This window comes from Micromys minutus, assembly GCF_963924665.1.
Source record: "Micromys minutus genome assembly, chromosome: 10".
NCBI lineage: Eukaryota > Metazoa > Chordata > Mammalia > Rodentia > Muridae > Micromys > Micromys minutus.
The window spans coordinates 4,660,744-4,677,931 of record NC_137979.1 but is presented as its reverse complement, the minus strand read 5'-3'; the positions used below and the strand labels follow the sequence as shown (position 1 = coordinate 4,677,931).

Sequence of the window (17,188 nt, the reverse complement as noted above, 5' to 3'; positions counted from 1 at the left end):
CTGCCAACCACAGCGCTGGGCTCTCAGACCCGGGTGACCATACTCAACTTTCCTAAGGGTTGTGGGAATTTGAATCAAGGTCCTCAAGTTTCTGCAGCAAGCGCTCTTACCTGATGAGCCATGTTTTCAGTCCTATCTTTGATATTAAGAATTTAAAAAAGATTTAGCTGGATTTGGTGGCACTCAACTTTAATCCCGGCACTTGGAAGCAGAGAGGCAGGAGAGGCACGTCTCTGAGTTCAAGGGTCCCCTGGTTTATAGCAGGAGTTCCGTATAGCTTGGACCACATAGAAAACCTGTTTTGAAAAACAAAACAACCATATATTTTGAAAAGATTATTTTTATTATCAGGAGCCATACACTTTTGAGTTAAGGTGTTCCTGGAGGCCTTGGACTTATAAGCAGTTGTGAACCCGATACAAAGGGGCTGGATTTGAACTTGGGTCCTTGGCAGGAATGGTTTATGCTCAAAGGTGGGGGTGTGATAGAGCAGGACACCGGATGACCTCATCCGCCAGCCTCTGTTCACGTGCACGAGAGCCACGCCCCAGCCTCTGTTCACGTGCACGAGAGCCACGCCCCACCACTGCCAGGACACATTCTAGGTTTTGTGTCTGTCAGGCACAGAGTAACGGGCATATGGTGTAAGTTGGCGGAACAGGAAGTGCACCTTCAGGAAAGGGCCAGATGCCCAGATGCAAAGAGGCAGTTGCCAGTGTCCAGCTGTTGGCACCTGCAGGGCTCCTCTTGGCTTTCAGCCTCAAGCCACGCTTCTCCAGTATCTAGGAACTGAAGAAGAGGATGGAATAGGGTTTCCCCTCAATGGTGCTCCTCTGGCAGGTGACAGAACTGAAGCTTTGCATCAGGCAATGGTCAGGTCTGCATCCTTCAGCGCTGCCAGTTCAGGCAGGTGAGCTGGTCCAGGGACGCTGATCCCTATGGGTTCCCTCTTTATCCCCATCAACCTAGAAAGTACCAGGGGATGGTGGCTGAGCCATACAGTCCTGCCAAGGGCATCATCCAAAGGCCAAGCCTTGTAAAGTCCTAAGGATTTGTGTGGTGGGCTCTGGGCAGAGGTAGCGGAGTAAAGCTGCTGTTCTCGTAAGTCTGGAGAGAGGGCTGGGCGGAAGTAAGGCCGTGCCAGGCAGGCGAGGGTGCGTGCAGCCGTCTGGCTCTCCTGGGTGGGGCTGGGTGAAATGTTTGGGGATAGGCAGTGGCTGTCACGTGGTCTAGCTGCAGGTTTGGGAAGGAAGCCGGGGCCTGGGCCGTGTGCCAGACACATCTGGTCGTTTACTGGGTTAAGGAAGCAGAACAGAATTGGGCTCCAGAGAAACTTCTGCCTTGCTACCAGATGCACAGGAGAGAAGGCGATGCTTGGGAGACTTTCAAAGACTGGTACTTGGTGGAGAATAGAGCCCCAAAACATGGAGGGCGGTGCTCAGGGCCGGGCCATCAGACTGCACATGGAGAGGCAAAGGGAGCAAGAAGTATATGGTGGCCGGGTGGCGGAGACCCCATACATTGCAACCCTACACATCAAGCCTGGTGTCCCCTCCCCCTGACCCTGGGAGCTGGGTTCCACATCTTTCCCATACATCCCCATCTGCAGTCCTCAGCTTTACTTCCTCTTGCCTGTGAAAATCACACGAGAACAAATGCAGGACTTCAGTGTAGCCCGACAGTGACAGCAGAAAGCTCTGTCTGGAAGCCCAATGGTGACGTGACTTCAACCCCCTCACTTAGGAGACAGAGGCAGGCAGATATCTGTGCATTAAAGGCCAGTCGGGTCCACATAACAAATTTCAGGCCAGCCAGGGATACAGTGAGACCCTGATTCAGAAAAACAAACGAAAAAAAAAAAAAAAATAAATAAATAAAAGTAAGAGCAAGCAAGTATATTGGGTATTTAGAGCCCTGGGCTCAGTTTCCAGTAAGCCCCAAAGAAAAGCGTAACTAGAAGACTTACAATGTCTTTCCTAACATGCTTATGGATGAAATGCTATTTTCTGGAATTTGTTTGGAAGCAACCCAAGAGGGCTGAGGGTGTAGCTGGGGGTACCCTTTGGCCCAGGGGTTTTAGCAGTTGAGGCTAAATAACCATGAGAATCCACCTGTACCCAGATACTTGGGGAGCTGAGGAAGGACGGCTTGGGCCTAGGATCACTAGTTGAAGGTCATCAACAAAGAAAAACCGTGACTTTTACATTTTTTTTGTTTGTTTGTTTGTTTTTTAAGGTAGGGTCTCATGTAGCCCAGGCTGGCCTAAACTCACTTGCAGTCAGGAACGACTCCTAAGAACCCAAGGTCACTTTATTGAGCTGATATTTTCCCCTTCCTTTTAAAGGCATTGAGCTAAATACACCTCACATACCAAGTGCACCTGGCCCCACTTAAGTGTGCTCAGTAGGGTTGAGTGTGCCAACACTGCTTCACAGGCCCGACCCCCACCCCAGAGCCTAGAAACTTCCACACCACTGGGGCAAAGTGCTGTGGCCACTTAGCCTGGCAGCTCCTCCTGGACTGGCTGGTCCAGTTCTCTCTGTGGCCTAGCTGGGCAGCCTGGACTTCCATGGGCGGGTCTTCCCCTTAAGTCCTGGATGGCTCCTGCAGGTCTGCCTGCCTACCCTAGAGCATGTCCAGACAGGTCTCAGCTCCCACCCACAGCCTGCCTGGGGCTGCCCAGGTCACCAGGTCACTAAGGGAGGAAGGACTGCAGGAGAGGAGTCAACTGAAGGCTCCTCCCAGCTCTGTCACTCGGGGAGGGCAATCCAAGTCTACTTTCAGGCCAAGATGCGAGGACGGGACCCAGATGAAGGACAGTCACCTATGACCCATTGGAAGCTGGAGTATCGAGCATTGTCTGTCAACCTGCTCTGACAACTGAGGTCCTTAGTGACCAAATCCTCTCTATAGGGTTCAGGCTGGCTTGGCTTCAAGGGGACAAAAGAGAGGCAGGAGGAGGGTGAGGAGGGAAGGGTGGGGGCTGCAGGCTGTCAGGTCCCTGCACATCACACCGGCTCCTGCACCTGCAGGAACTTAAACCAGTGATTAATCCTGTTCTGCAGAGTCAAGACTCCAGGGCTCGGAAAGGTCACCAGGCAGTTACAAAACCAGGGTCCACAGCAAGAACCCCGTCTCATTGTCCTCTTTCTCCTTAGAAAACCTAGGACGTTCCTTTTGGGGTAGACAGAGTGTTAGAGAGGGCCGTGGTCAACTGTCAGGCCCCAGAGGAGACATAGTGAGGGCAAATGATCTCTCTGCCCTCCTGAAAGCTCTTGGTTGGTCTCCTAATTAAGGTATCATTAGATTAAAATGGAGAAAACGGGCCGGAGAGGTGCTCGGCGAGGAAGACTCTGAGTCTGGCTCCCAGCAGCCACATCAGGCAGCTCAATGCCGTCTTGTAACTCCAGCTCCGGGAGGTCTTTTGGCTTACTTGGGTACTGCAAGGATATGAGGCGCACACAGTCAAGCACACATACCTACCCAGCTTTTTTCTTTCTTCTTCTCTCAGTTTATTTATTGGTGATTTTATTTATTTATATTTCAAATGTTATCCCCTTCCCAGTTTCCCTCCACACACCCCCATCCCCTCCTCCTCCCCACAGCATTTCTTTCTTTCTTTTTTTTTTAACAGGAGGAAACTGGAGGTGGAGCTCAGTACAACGCTTGCCAAGTATGTACAAGGCTCTGGATTTAATCTCCAGTACCAGGGCTGGGCATGGTGGCAAACCTCTTTAGTCCCAGCACTCAGGAGGTCGTGGTGGCAGAAGGATCAGAAGTTCAAGGTCTTCTGTTAGCCACAAAGTATGTTTAAATCCATCCTGAGGTACGCGAGACCTTCATCTCGAAAAAGAAGAAAAACTGCCAGGTGTGGTTGTGCATGCCTTTAGTCCCAGTACTAGGGAGGCGGAGGCAGGTGAATCTCTGGGAGTTTGGGGCCAAACTGGTCTACACAGTGATGTCCAGGATCGTCAGGGCTATGTAGAGACACCCTACCTTAAAAACAACAACAACAACAAAACCCTGTTTCGTTACAAAACAGTTGGTGCTACAGAAAAGAATATGGGCTCTGGGCTCCCGGTCTGGAAGGACGGATAGGTCACAAATTTTGGGAAGGTGAAGGGAGGATCTCCACAAGGATTAACGTTGTCTTGGTCTAAACAGAAGCTAGACATGGTGGTCTCAGCATTACAGAAGCAGAGGCAGGAGGATTGTGACTTCCAGGGCAGTCTGGGCTAGACAGCAAGACCCTGTGTCGGAAACTAAAGCCAGGGCTGTCCAGAGTGCTCACTGGGTGAAGGGCTCTCCCAATTGCTGTTCAAGAGAGCCAGCACAGCTGTAATATGCTGAGATGGCATTTCCCAAACCCCTTCAGGACCTTGGAAGATTCTGGACTGGATACCTATGTGCTCGCGGCTCATTATCTTCTGGGAGGGACAAGAGTGGACAAGTGACCCAGTGATGAGGGCATATGGTGAAAGAGTCAAGGAAGAGGCCCAGAGTGGTGACACTGGTGACACTGTGATCATTTTTATGTTGAGGGTGGGAAGATGGACTTTGAAGATGGTGGGTCACCCCCAAACCAGCCGGTTACAAGGAGGAGACTGAGGCAGCCCCCAAGACACGGGCGGCCATGGAGGCAGCATCTGTGCCTAACCCTGAAGAGGTGGCAGGGCCAGTCTTGGGCTGAGATTCTATGACACAGGCTTTGCAGAGCTGGAGACAAATGTGTGGGCTAGAAAGTTCCTCTCAGGCAGGTTGGAGAGGAGCCTAGGAAGGCTGCTGCAACTTTTAAGAAGGGCGGATGGGGTCAGGGGTGGCAGTCAGAGATGGGATGAATTTGTACTCAATATAGGTGACCGCAGGACCCTTAGTGTCTTAGGTACTTGCAGGCAGCAGATAACCGAAGGGAGTTAAATGGTCCCAGGTTAGCCAATTCAGGAAATAGGGAATCTGGTTCCATTTCAACCCTAGCCTGGTGACCCAAGTGCCTCACCCTGTGGCATTTGAACAGCATGGCTTGCATGCCAAATCCATGGGTCTGTCAAATGTGGAGACAAGGTACTCACATATGTGTGTCTGCATGATGAACTCAAGAGATAGACAGTTCAGTGGGTACACCCCCTCCCTGGGGCTAGCTGCCTGCTAGTCTCTTTCCCATTGTGAGGCAAGCCTGCGGTGGGAAGAAAGCAGCCTGGCCTCCTGATGACCTCTGACCCCCACCTCTGTCTGCCCACCTTCTCTCTAAGACCTCAGAAAGGCAGACCCTTTCAGGCCCTCTAGCTGAGGTGTACTTTGGGGGTGGTAGGTAAATCCTGTGCCCCCTTTGGACCCCCTAGCTTTTTCATCAGAGAAAGCTGAACCAGGGACATCCAAGGATCCAATGGCATGTCCTATGCCTTGTAAACATGGAGGAAGGCAAAAGGGGGTTAGGGGAAGAGAATCATGTCTCAGCCCACTTCTTTTCAGAGTCACCTGGTCCCATCTGCCTTGCCATTTCCTATCAAGGTAACAAGGGAGGGACTGGAGAGATGGCTCAGTGGTTAAGAGCACTGACTGCTCTTCCAGAGGTCCTGAGTTCAAATCCCAGTAACCACATGGTGGCTCACAACCATCTGTAATGAGATCTGATGATTTCTCCTGGTGTGTCTGAGGACAGCGACAGTGTACCTATATATAATAAATAAATAAATCTAAAAAAAAAAAAAGGTAACAAGAGTAACAACAATATGCAAAGATTCAAAAGTCAGGCAGTTATGTCTGGCCAGCTCCTCCCTGGGGCCAGGACATTGGTTTTAGCAGTCTGTGGAGTCTCGAACCTGTGCAAAGCATGAGAACAGGCAGACTGCTTCCTGACCTTCCTTCCCTCCTTGAATGGCATCTCTCTCCCTCTACTCTAGCCGCTCAGTTCTACAGCCCAGCCAGGATTCCTACCTGAAGTGCCGGTTCTGAGCGCTCCGTTCAGCAGGAGGCTCTGACCTAGTCTTTCCCGCTGGGATGCCTGAAATCCATCCCCATCCCTCCTTTCTGAGGGAAGAACACTGGACGGGGAGGGAGGCGGCCTTGGGTGTCATGGGACATGAGTCATTTACAGATGGGGCAGCTGAAATGGCTCAGTGGGCAAAGCCTTTGCTGTACAAGCCTGAGCTTAATGCTCGGACCAAACAGACTTCACAAACTGTCCTCTGGTCTCCACCTGCATGCATATGCATGCACACCAACATACAACAGCAAACACACACACACACACAACAACAACAAAACAACAACAATCATTACAAGTATTTTCAGAGCTAGGAAATTTGTAATCCCAGTATTTAGAGTGTGCAAACCAGGAAGATCAGGAGTTCAAAGCCATCCTCTGCTACCAAATGAGTTCAAAGACAGCCTACCCTGCAAGAGACCCTGTCTCAAACAAACAAACAAAAAAGAATTTAGGGGGCAGGCGAGATGGCTCAATGGTTAGGCGCACCGACTGTTCTTCCAGCACCCGCAGGGAAGCTCACAACTGTTTGCAACCCCAAGATCTGACACCTTCGCCAGGACAAAAGGCCAATGCACATAGAATAAGCTAAGCGTATTTAGAATTTAAGCTTAGTTCTTTCTCAAGAACATTCTCACCAAAACCAATCTATTCTTTATGAACATTGGGTGAACATTTCTGTTCTCCACTGCTGACGGAACTCCTTTGCCCCGGTGCCTATAACTCATCCTTCCTGTTTCAGTCAGGGCTTGTGTGTATAGCACACAGCCCAGCCTTGTATACAAACTTCCTCTTAGTCAGACAGGTAAGCGCCTTATCTCCCGATTTTCCCTTCCTTCCTTTCTTTTTTACATTTATGAGTACACTGTAGCTGTCTTCAGACACCAGAAGAGGGCATCAGATCCCATTACAGATGGTTGTGAGCCACCATGTGGTTGCTGGGAATTGAACTCAGGACCTCTGGAAGAGCAGTCAGTGCTCTTAACCACTGAGCCATCTGGCCAGCCCAATCTTCCCATTTTCTAAACTCTAAATACTAGGATTACAAATGGCCTCCCTCTGCACCTACTTGGTAATCATTATTGTTGTTGTTACATTGTTATTGTTGTTGTGTGTGTACTGCAGAGGCTCTGAGGGATGAGCCATGAGGCGCTTCTGGGCCAACACCTGTATGACACCTTTGGGGAATTCTTAAGACCCTGGCCTCCCTAGAGAGACCAGCTCTGGGCCTCAGCACCATGAACACACCTTCCTGAGGAGAGGTTCAGAATGCTGTGCGTCTACCCGCCTACTCACCCAGAGAGGGGTTTCCTCAGGTCCCCAAGACTGTAAGTGTGCTCTTCCGCCAATGTTCATGTCTCAGGTGACCCCCCCCCCCCCACAGACCTGCAGCCCTTCCATCACTGGGACACTGAGGAGCTGTGAGTGAGTTTTCTGAAAGAGAAAAAATCGTTGTTAAAAACTGTCTACGGTAGAAAAAAAAAAAAAAAAAGCAGCCAATTGGTACCTGTTGGGCCTCAGTGATGCTTGTTGTTTAAAAGGAAAGTGCTGTAACCACCACCTGACACCAGGATAAAACCCCATAGCTTGTAAGGAACACCCTCATTTATCCCGCCCTGTAGCTCCTAGCCTTAATCTGCATTCTGTCTATAAGGGCTCACGTGTGGTCTTTTGTGGGTTTCTTTGGCTTAGCATCACTCTTTAGAGGTTTATCTGAGTTGTAGCTTGAAACGGTATTTATTCCTTTTCTGTGGTAAATAGTATTCCACTGTATGGGTGGACCACACTGTGTGTCCTTTCATTAACTGCTGGAGGGTTTGACCTGGGTCCTTTTGACCGTTATGTACAGCATTGCTACGAACATCTGGGTACAAGCACTTGTTGGCTTACCTGATTTCAGGTTCTTTAGTCATATACCCAGGAATGGAATTGCTGTCTTGAACCTGTTAAACGTACTGGTTTTTAAATCTTAAACAAACAAATTTATGTGTATGTGCCAGCGTGAGCAAATGTGCACCAAGTGCGTGTAGTACCCGTAGAGGCAGGGAGGGGGCGTCCGATACCCTGGAACTGGAGCTGCAAAGAGTTGTGAGCCACCATGAGGTTCTGCGAACCAAACCTGTGTTCTCTGCTAGTACTCTTAATCACTAAGCCATCTCTCCCTTCACAACCCTTCCCACCCCTCCCCTCCCCACCCCACCCAGCCCCACCCCATCCCCATCTATGTTTAACTTTTAAGGAAGAAAAGGTGTTTATAACGTCTTGATCTTGATCTTGAACTCGTTTAGGTGTCCAGGCTTCTGTTTCCGTCCCCGCTACAGTCTTACTCAACCCTCATGACTCACTTACACTATCAGTCTGGCCCCTAAAGGCATCTGAACCTGCCGCCCCTAGAACTAGGGCTGCAGAGGCAAACCAACCTCCCTCCGAAATAGAAGTCCAGCGACTAACCACCGCAGACGCAGACTACACCTCTTCGGCTCTCAGAGCGCTTCTTGGGTTTATTCTCAAACGAGGGAAGTGGCGCTTACCTGAGAAAGAGGCGGCAGAGACCTGACCAACCCATCCCAGCAAGCCAGTTTGAAAGCTGGTTCTGGAAGGAAACCGGGTGAGGCGGGCGAGGCCGGGAGCTGGAGGAGGAGGAGCAGCCGGGCGGCGCGCGCTCTAGAGCCTCGTCCCGGCCGGGGTCTGCGGAGCTGCTGCACGCGAGCGAGCGCGCACCGGGGTGGCCACTGCCCCGCGCTCAGCTAGCGGTGGGGACCCGGCCCCGCAGCACCCGCGAACCCGGGCGGGGCTCAGGTCGCTCGGGGGCGGTGCTGGTTCCCGCCCCCCACATCCGGGGGCCGGGCTGGGCGCTGGGGCTCGCGCCGCGCGAGTGAGTCAGGCCGGGTTTTCCCTCCGTCTCTGGGGCCAGCCGACGAGTGTCGCCCAGTGCGTCCTCTGCCCGCCGATCCGGTTCCCGCGCGTGCCCGAAGAGCCTGGGAAGAGAAAGGTTCGAGACCGAGCTGGGGACTGCAGCGCTCCCTGGGATCCACGGCGCCAGCATGGTAAGTGGGCAGGGTGGGTCGTTGAGGTCGTTCTCGGACACCGGGCGGGGAGTGGCAGGATGCTGTGAGCGCCCTGGTGTCCTCTGCTCCCGCGCACGAGGCTGACCTGTAAATGCGCTTTCTGTGGAGCATCGCCCCGACCCCCGCACCGCAGCTAGGAGGGGCAGGCGCGCTTGGCGCAGGAGTCTGACCTCGGCCCCAGCCCCCTGCACCAGCTCTAAGCAGGCCTCACAGACGGCGGGCGGGAGACGTGCACCCCACCCCGCCCCCTGGGTAGCTCGAAGGGCCTCCGGTAGTTCTGGGATTCCTCGCTTCCTCCACAGCCTTCCTGGGCGCAGATCCACCGGGATGGCCAACCTGTCTTCGCTCACCTTCCCTCGCCCTCAGGGTACCCTCTTCCTGCCTCAGCCCCCTACCGGGTCTGGTCCTTAACTGGGGGCCTGCGAATAGGGGACGTCCCGAGGTCTGGGACTCAGTCCCAGCCCTTACTTTAGCCTTTGACAAAAGTAAGGACTCTTAACTGTATTAAGATGGGGGCTTGGGACATACCCACCCCAAAGGTACAGATTGGGCATGGTTGCCCTTGGGCGGGAGCAGAGGTTCCGGGGAGGCCCTCCTGGACCTCCTCCCAGGCTCTCACTAGCAGGGCTTCTCCGCCGACTGGCTGCGTGTGGGTGTGTATGTGCAAGACTGTGAATGAAAGCGACCAGCCAGCTCCCGACACCGCCTCTAGCAGTTTCCTGAGCTCAGTGTCCCTAAACAAGTACCACTTCCACTATTTCTTCTTACCTCTTTCCCCAGGGCGGGCTGGAGAGATCCCTGGGAGGGGGTTTAAGTTCCATCCCGCCCAGCCTAGCTGTAGATGCCCTTGGGAGAAACAAGCATGGGGGCTGGGCAGGCTACACAGACAGAGTACGCTGGTGGAAGGTGACCCCTAGCTGGGACAACTGGGTGTAGTCTAGAGGGGCTTTACTGTGGGAATTCAGATTGGTCCTTAGCGTGGGATCTTCTTTCAGCGTGGAATTCCTTCTTTCAAGCCTCAGTTTCCCTATGTGTAGACAGGGCTCTTTATGCCGTGCTCCACCGACTATCGTGGAGACGACGTGACATTATGACATAGAAGAGGTCAGAAACCACGGAGTACCGCACACAGAGCAAATGTGGATAATTCTCTCGAGGGGGCAGGGCATGCCAGCCGCCCCCATCGCCTCTCAGGCTGTCCCCATTTTTGGAGTTGGGACATTCCAGTGTCATTCTTCTGTGGCAGCTGCAGACACACCCCTTAGAAGGGCTGATTCCCCCCCCCCCAGCAGGTGGTGTGACCCTCCCCTGGGGCACTCTGGAGGGACTAATGGCTGTTTAGTTTGAACTGTAACTCCTGCCACATGGGGGATGAGGTCCCCCAACCTGAAGGAAATGCAGTGAAAGCTGTCTAGGGGAGCCAGGACACTTCCTCCCATACAGCTGAACGTGACCTTGGTCACAACATTTTACCTCCTGGGCTCCTGTTTCCTCTGGTGGAGCAAAAACAACCCATTTCACCTCCTCGGTGTGTTTCCAAGAGGTATCCAGAGTCTGGTGTGGGGTCCCCCACACTGTATCACTGTGTACCACTACCTGAGGCTTTCTGTACTGCTGGCTAATCTTGGGGGCAGAGGGAGAAGGGAATGAAGGGGAGCTGCTGTGGCCAGCTGAGTAATGGTGTATATTCTGCTCCCTACAGAGCCCTGGGCATTAAGATAGGCACCCCTAACTGCGGCAGTACAGCTCTGGCATTTGGTAGAAATCCCCCACTTTCTGCCCTACTCTGGTCTCCCAGGGGGTGTGAGGCTCTTGCAAGCTCTCTCCTCCACCCCCCACCAAATCACAGGCCAAAGAGCCTGCACAGCTGCCCTGGCCTGGGCAGGCAATCCCAAGGCTCCTAAGCAACGGGAAGGAAGGAATGTGCGTGTTGGGGGAGGGGCAGAGGTAGGTTGGGTTCTTTAGGAAGAGGGTTTATTTCCAGACTGAGACCTGGGGTGGCCTCAGCCGGGCAGGTGGAGCATACATTGCTCCATGAGACCTGGTCTAGGTGGGTGGATGGTGGGTGACCTTGTATAAGCCATTTTGTCCGCTGTTGGACACGACTGTCCTCACTCTGATCTCGGAACATACATTTGCCTACGGGACCTATACTCCCACACTGTTTTCTGTATGAGGCCATTTGCACAGTTTGGTTCATGGCTACACTGGCTCATCCCCGAGACCTGAGACCCTTTAGTGGGTACCACAGAGAGTCTGTTGTCTCTCAGGAGACTGCGATCGAGTGTCTGCACGGGGGAAAGTGAGGTCTGTGTGTTTGGGGTGTGGTAAGTGTATTGGGCACACAGGACTTAACAGTTCACAAAGCCGTTTCTCCCCCATTGCCTTTTTGTCAGTTATCCTGACAGAGGTGACTGGGAAGGGAGACAGATGGCTAGAGACTAGATCTCTTTCCTTGAGTAGCAACAGAATATTTCACAAGCAGTGATGGTGAGTGGGCTTCTCAAGGCGAGGCGAGGCTGGATGGGGAGACAAAGTGACCCAGTCCTAATTCTTTTGATTGTGGGCAACATCCTGAGCCCTCCTAGACACTTGGCAGCCCTGGTATTAAGATTCCATGAGTCCTCATCCTGACAAATTTTGTGACCTTAGGCAGGTCATTCCATCTTTTTGAGTCTCCAAGAGCTTACCTTTTTTAAAGGGATACTGAGCCAGGTGGTAGTGGCATGTACTTCTAATCTCAGCTCTGTCCCAAAAACCCAAGGTGAATAAACAATAAACAAAGGACTAAATGATTTAAGGAGGGACACTGAAGCCATAGTCTCCTTGAGACTCCTGCAAAGTGCCACATGACTGCAAGAGCCCCAGCTCCAGTTAGTCCCTTAACCTGGCTGAATCTCTTGAATTTACATAGCTTGTGATAGCCCTAGAAGGGTCTGACTGTTCATATGGGGCTGGGCTGGGTGTCCAAAGTCAGACTTGCACCCCACCTTGAGTGTTGTGGTATTCAGGAGTGGGCCACTGCAGTTATGTATCGCCTAGGGTAGAGTTGGCCTAGAGTGGGGGTGGAGACCAGGCTGCCCTCCCTCTCCCAGAGACCGCTTTGTCTTTCACAAACACAAAACCAGGAAACGGTTGTGGATGGAGCCTCCTAACCACCATTGTTTAGGGTGGGAGTGGGTGTCCCGGAAGCATATTGGGTGGGTGGTGGTGGGTACTCCCAGATGCAGCCTGCCTGCCAGACATCTGCCTGGCATTGGGAGCAGCTGTGTGTGGGTGGAAAGCAGAAAAGGTGCCATTCACTGCCGGTAGGTGCAAACTGCTGGGCAGTGGGTGTGGCACACACCAGTCTCCTGAGAGCTGGGCTCCAGAACACGTGGGAGACAGTTCAGAAGCCTGGTCTCTTGGTCTAGAGCAGGAGTGAATGGTTAAACTCAGCTTTGGGTGTTATGTTGACTGTGGCTTCAGGCCAGACCTGAACTACATACTCAGTCACATCTTACCCCTTCCTCTCAGCATCCCTATGTGACGAATGCTTTCATCTTTGCTTTCCTGCTCCTGAAGTAGGCAAGGCTCATGCGGGCTAGGCTTGGCTAAGGTCACAAGCTGCCAGCTTCCAGCCCAGGTTCTGTGAACCGGGCTGTGGTACCTAATAAGAGAACACGGTGGCATTACAAAGCCTGGCTGTCTCTCCTTCCTCTGCCTCCCATCGCTGGCTAGACCTGGACACCTGTTCCGGAAACAGAAGCCATTGTTCCTCCCCTTGGGCCCTTCCTGTGTGTCTCACTATCCTTCCTCCCCCTGGGCCCTTCCTGTTTGTATCCTTCTCACTATATCCCGTCTGCCCCCAACCTCACCCACTCCAGATGTTTCCTTGGGGGACCTCTGACTCTTTGAGGGAAGAGAGGTTTCCCACTTAGAGAAGCCAGAGAAGGACGGTCCTCCTGCATTCCAGTTCACTGTTCTTGCTCCTCCCCCCACCCCCATTCCACAAATTAGGTTGAGAAGCTGTCGGAAATAAGCGAGCTCATGGGTCAGACAAAACCTGAGCTATCCTCCGCCCTTTTCTGGCTCATTTCTAGGAAGAGGGCCCTTGTCCTACTACTTGAGGGCCTCGCCTTCCCGCCCTGCCTCCACACTCCGTTTCAGACCCCTATCTGGGAGCTGTTCCTTTCGGTGTTCCCATGGAAGTCCCGTTTCCTTTTCTGTAGACTTAAGTCTGACACGGTAGTCGATGTACCCTTTCTCTCGCCATCCACGAGTCCTATTCTGTTCACACATATCTGCTTCTGAAGGGCCTGGGCAGAGCGGGGAGCTAACAGATGGCAAGTGTCTGGTTTTAGTGCATCTGGGAACGTGGGTACTGAGTGCCCATCTGCCGCTAATGGAGCCTTCTCATTCCCAGAATCAGCTGCCTGTGCCCTGTTGAACCTTCATGGCCACAGCCTCAGGCCCTGCTGGCATTGCCATGGGCAGCGTAGGCAGCCTGCTGGAACGGCAGGACTTTTCCCCTGAGGAACTTCGGGCGGCACTGGCGGGGTCCCGGAGCTCCCGACAGCCTGACGGGCTGCTCCGGAAAGGCTTGGGACAGCGAGAGTTCTTCAGCTACCTGCATCTCCCGAAGAAGGATGGCAAGACCACCAAGCGAGCCCCTCGGAACGAGCCAGACTATACCACCCTCTACTACCGGGAGCATCCTCGGGCTGGTGACTTCAGCAAGACCTCCCTGCCTGAGCGGGGTCGCTTTGACAAGGTGAATCTGCATTACAGGGGATTGGGCCTAACTCAGAGACTGTGATGCTGGGATGGTTAGCTAGCTGGGGGACACTTGACCAAAAGATGGGGCAGGCTGAGGTGTGAGGAGTTGGAAGCTGACCACTGCCTCAGGTGATATGTACCCTGTATTCTCAGAGGGGATTCTGTAGAGTCTTCGGGAACATCTGGTAGGCAGAAAAAAGTGGCCAACTCAACCTTGCTCACGCCTACATTCTCTTCCTAACAGTGCCGAATCCGCCCTTCTGTGTTCAAGCCTCCTGTGGGAACGGGGAAAGGTTTCCTGTCCATGCAGAGCCTGGCAGCCCACAAGGGCCAGAAGTTGTGGCGAAGCAATGGCAGCCTGCACACTCTGGCCTGTCACCCACCCCTGAGCCCTGGGCCTCGGGCCAGTCAAGCCCGTGCACAGTTGCTTCACGCTCTCAGCCTAGATGAAGGTGGCCCCGAGCCCAGCCTATCGGACTCTTCCAGCGGGGGTAGTTTTGGCCGAAGTCCAGGGACTGGCCCCAACCCCTTCAGCTCCTCCTTGGGCCACATTAATCACCTTGGAGGCTCCCTGGACCGTGCTTCAAGGAGCCCCAAGGAATCTGGACCCCTGGCAGTACTGAGCTGCCTGCCCGAGCCACCTCCCCCCTATGAGTTCTCCTGCCCCACTACTGAAGAGGTCGCCGTGTTGCCTGAGACCTGTGAGGGACTCAAGAGGGACCTCGGTGACCAGGATGTTTCTAGCCCCTTTACTCAGGTGAGGGAGCCCCTGCCCTGGAGTGGTTTGTTCCTTGCATTGGTATATGGGCCAGATTCATCTCTGACATCTGGCATAACTTGGTGTAGGGACAATCCGTGAGCAAGGCCTAAGCACAGGATGATATCGGGGGCCGGTTGTGGGTAGAGGCAGCAGAGGATGAGACCAGAGACCAGATCTTTTCTCTTAAAGAGAGAAAACATCAAACAAAAAAACACCTGTAAACTGGCAGTATAACCCAGTGGTAGAGCATGAGTGAGGCCCTAAGTTCAAATCTCATCACTAAAAGAAAGAGACGGTTAGCCTGAACTATCCTTCAACTACTTGCAGGAATTCCATGTCCCTTTGGTCCTGCCTGGGAATTGTGTAAGAAGGAGGGAGACTGTTTCTGTGAGGGACACTGTGGAGAGTCTCTTTGGGTATGAAGCACATGTGGTCCGGACCATGGGTTCTGTGGCCCAGGTGCATAAGACATTAATGGTGGCAGGCTCTGGGCACATGAACATTGTTATTGGGCAGGCCACGTATGGAAACCTGAGCGAGGCTGTGCCCGCTGCTAACCAGTTCCCCTTCCCCTCCGCAGGTGCTTGAGGAGCGCCAGCGGTTGTGGTTGTCCGAGCTGAAGCGCCTGTATGTGGACCGGCTTCATGAGGTGGCCCAGAAAGCTGAGCGCAGCGAACGTAACCTCCAGCTGCAGCTGTTTATGGCCCAACAGGAGCAGCGGCGCCTGCGCAAGGAGCTGCGGGCTCTGCAGGGCCTGGCCCCAGAGCCTCGGACCTCTGGTCCCCCCATGGAGGCTGACCCCAATGCCCGGCCAGAGGAAGAAGCCCGATGGGAGGTAGGACACGATCGCTGTCTGTCTCATTGTCCTGATCCCATTAAGTAGTTGGCTCTTGTGTCCTACAGTGCTTGGCCCTTGCTCAGGGTTTGTCTCTTCCCCCCCCCCACCCTCAGGTGTGCCAGAAGACTGCAGAGATCAGTCTGTTGAAACAGCAGCTTCGGGAAGCCCAGGCGGAGCTGGCACAGAAGCTGGCAGAGATCTTCAGTCTGAAGACGCAACTTCGGGGCAGCCGGGCACAAGCCCAGGCTCAGGATGCTGAGCTAGCCCGGCTGCGGGAGGCAGTGCGCAGCCTGCAAGAGCAGGCACCTCGGGAGGAAGCCCCGGGCAGCTGTGAGACGGACGATTGCAAGAGCAGGGGACTGCTGGGGGAGGCAGGAGGCAGTGAAGCCAGAGAAGGGGCCGAGCAGCTGAGGGCAGAGCTGCTCCAAGAACGCCTTCGTGGCCAGGAGCAGGCTCTGCGCTTCGAGCAAGAGAGGCAGACTTGGCAGGAGGAAAAAGAGAGGGTGCTGCGCTACCAGCGAGAAATCCAAGGGAGCTACATGGACATGTACCGCCGGAACCAGGCACTTGAACATGAGCTGCGGGTGCTGCGGGAGCCCCCTACATCCTGGAGTCCCCGGCTGGAGTCCTCCAAGATCTGAGGCTAGCCAAGTGTGCTGACAGCAGGCACACTGTCAGAAGATAGCCTGAGGTGGCAGGCTCCTCCCTTGCACTGGTCTGGGGCAGAATCTGTAGAGGCCAGTTCAGGGATGGGACGCCCACCCAGTGGAGGGCTCCAGCGGGCCATGGGACGGGTAGGGTGCCTGCTAGCCGAGAACCACACCCAGGGAGGAGGGCCTAGCCCTGCTCCCAACAGTGGGTGTGGCCCAGTAAAGTAGATTGGAGCCATGAAGCTTCAGCCCCAAGATGCAGAAGGGCAGGAGAGAAGGAAGGGTGGCTGGTGACCTGGCCTCTGAGGTCCTCCCCCGTGGAAGGAGCCAGGGGCGGGAAGATTGGCCTCCTCTGGAATAAAAAGCACATTTTCTATGAGGATCCCAGAGGCTCCTGGATGATCAGTGTCCCAGGCTTGGCTGTAGTTCCTTCTAAGTTCACGGTCATGGAAGGAATACACCCTGTTGCAGTCTCTGGTCTTCTGTGTTGGAGAAGGGAGGAAAGCCATTCCTTGCTTCCATACCCCACAGTCCTTAGCTGCTGTGTGGGCTGCAACCGCTTTCTTCCACACCATCGGATATTTGAGAAGAAACAATACCTGGGAAACAAAAGGATCGGTCGACAGGCATTTGCAGAACACGAAGTGTTTTTCGGGTGGAATGTCTAGACCCTGGGTGCCCAGGCAGCTGCTGGGTTTGGAGCCAGCTTAAGACAGCTTCCTCTGTAGCATAAAAGCTCCCGTGGGCTCTGCCACCGCCAGCTGTGGTGTGCCCTTCCCCCCAGGCTGTGGGGACCAGAGGCAGGCACAGGAACTGGTCATTTCTAGAAGCAGTGGAGACCTGTGGGATATTTCATCTCGCATTAGATCTGGTTTGTGATCTAGAAAGGTCTAGGGAAAGTCATTCCTTTCCTGGCCTCAAAGCTCACCTTTTAAATCTCTGCTTCCAGCTAAAACTGATCCCAGGTCCCCTGAAGCCCTCAATAGGGTGCCTTAGCAGTAGCGTGCATCCTGTGGGCTTTATTCCCCTTGGATTAGGGACGATGTAGCTGATACCTTGTCACTACCACCTGCCCTTTGCTGCTCGCTTGTTGAAATTATAGACCTGTGTTACACCCTAGCTTGCCTTCTT

General features: G+C 53.7%; 1 protein-coding gene across 1 annotated transcript; it reads left to right on the top strand.

Moving 5' to 3' along the window:
- The first annotated feature begins 8,884 nt into the window (after positions 1 to 8,884).
- N4BP3 (NEDD4 binding protein 3) lies at positions 8,885 to 16,824 on the top strand. Its single transcript, XM_080924308.1, has 5 exons — positions 8,885 to 9,030; positions 13,457 to 13,804; positions 14,054 to 14,566; positions 15,150 to 15,404; positions 15,521 to 16,824. The coding sequence occupies exons 2-5, from the start codon at positions 13,487 to 13,489 to the stop codon at positions 16,046 to 16,048; spliced, it is 1,614 nt and encodes a 537-aa protein (XP_080780434.1). The 5' UTR covers positions 8,885 to 9,030; positions 13,457 to 13,486; the 3' UTR covers positions 16,049 to 16,824.
- The last annotated feature ends 364 nt before the right edge of the window (positions 16,825 to 17,188 follow it).

What these genes read in the sequence shown, in the direction of transcription:
- N4BP3 (XM_080924308.1), top strand. Translation starts at nt 13,487, where the DNA reads ATGGCCACAGCCTCAGGCCCTGCTGGCATTGCCATGGGCAGCGTAGGC. An exon ending in TTTCTAGCCCCTTTACTCAG is followed by an intron (nt 14,567 to 15,149) that starts GTGAGGGAGCCC and finishes TCCCCTCCGCAG; the next exon opens with GTGCTTGAGGAGCGCCAGCG. An exon ending in AGGAAGAAGCCCGATGGGAG is followed by an intron (nt 15,405 to 15,520) that starts GTAGGACACGAT and finishes CCCCACCCTCAG; the next exon opens with GTGTGCCAGAAGACTGCAGA.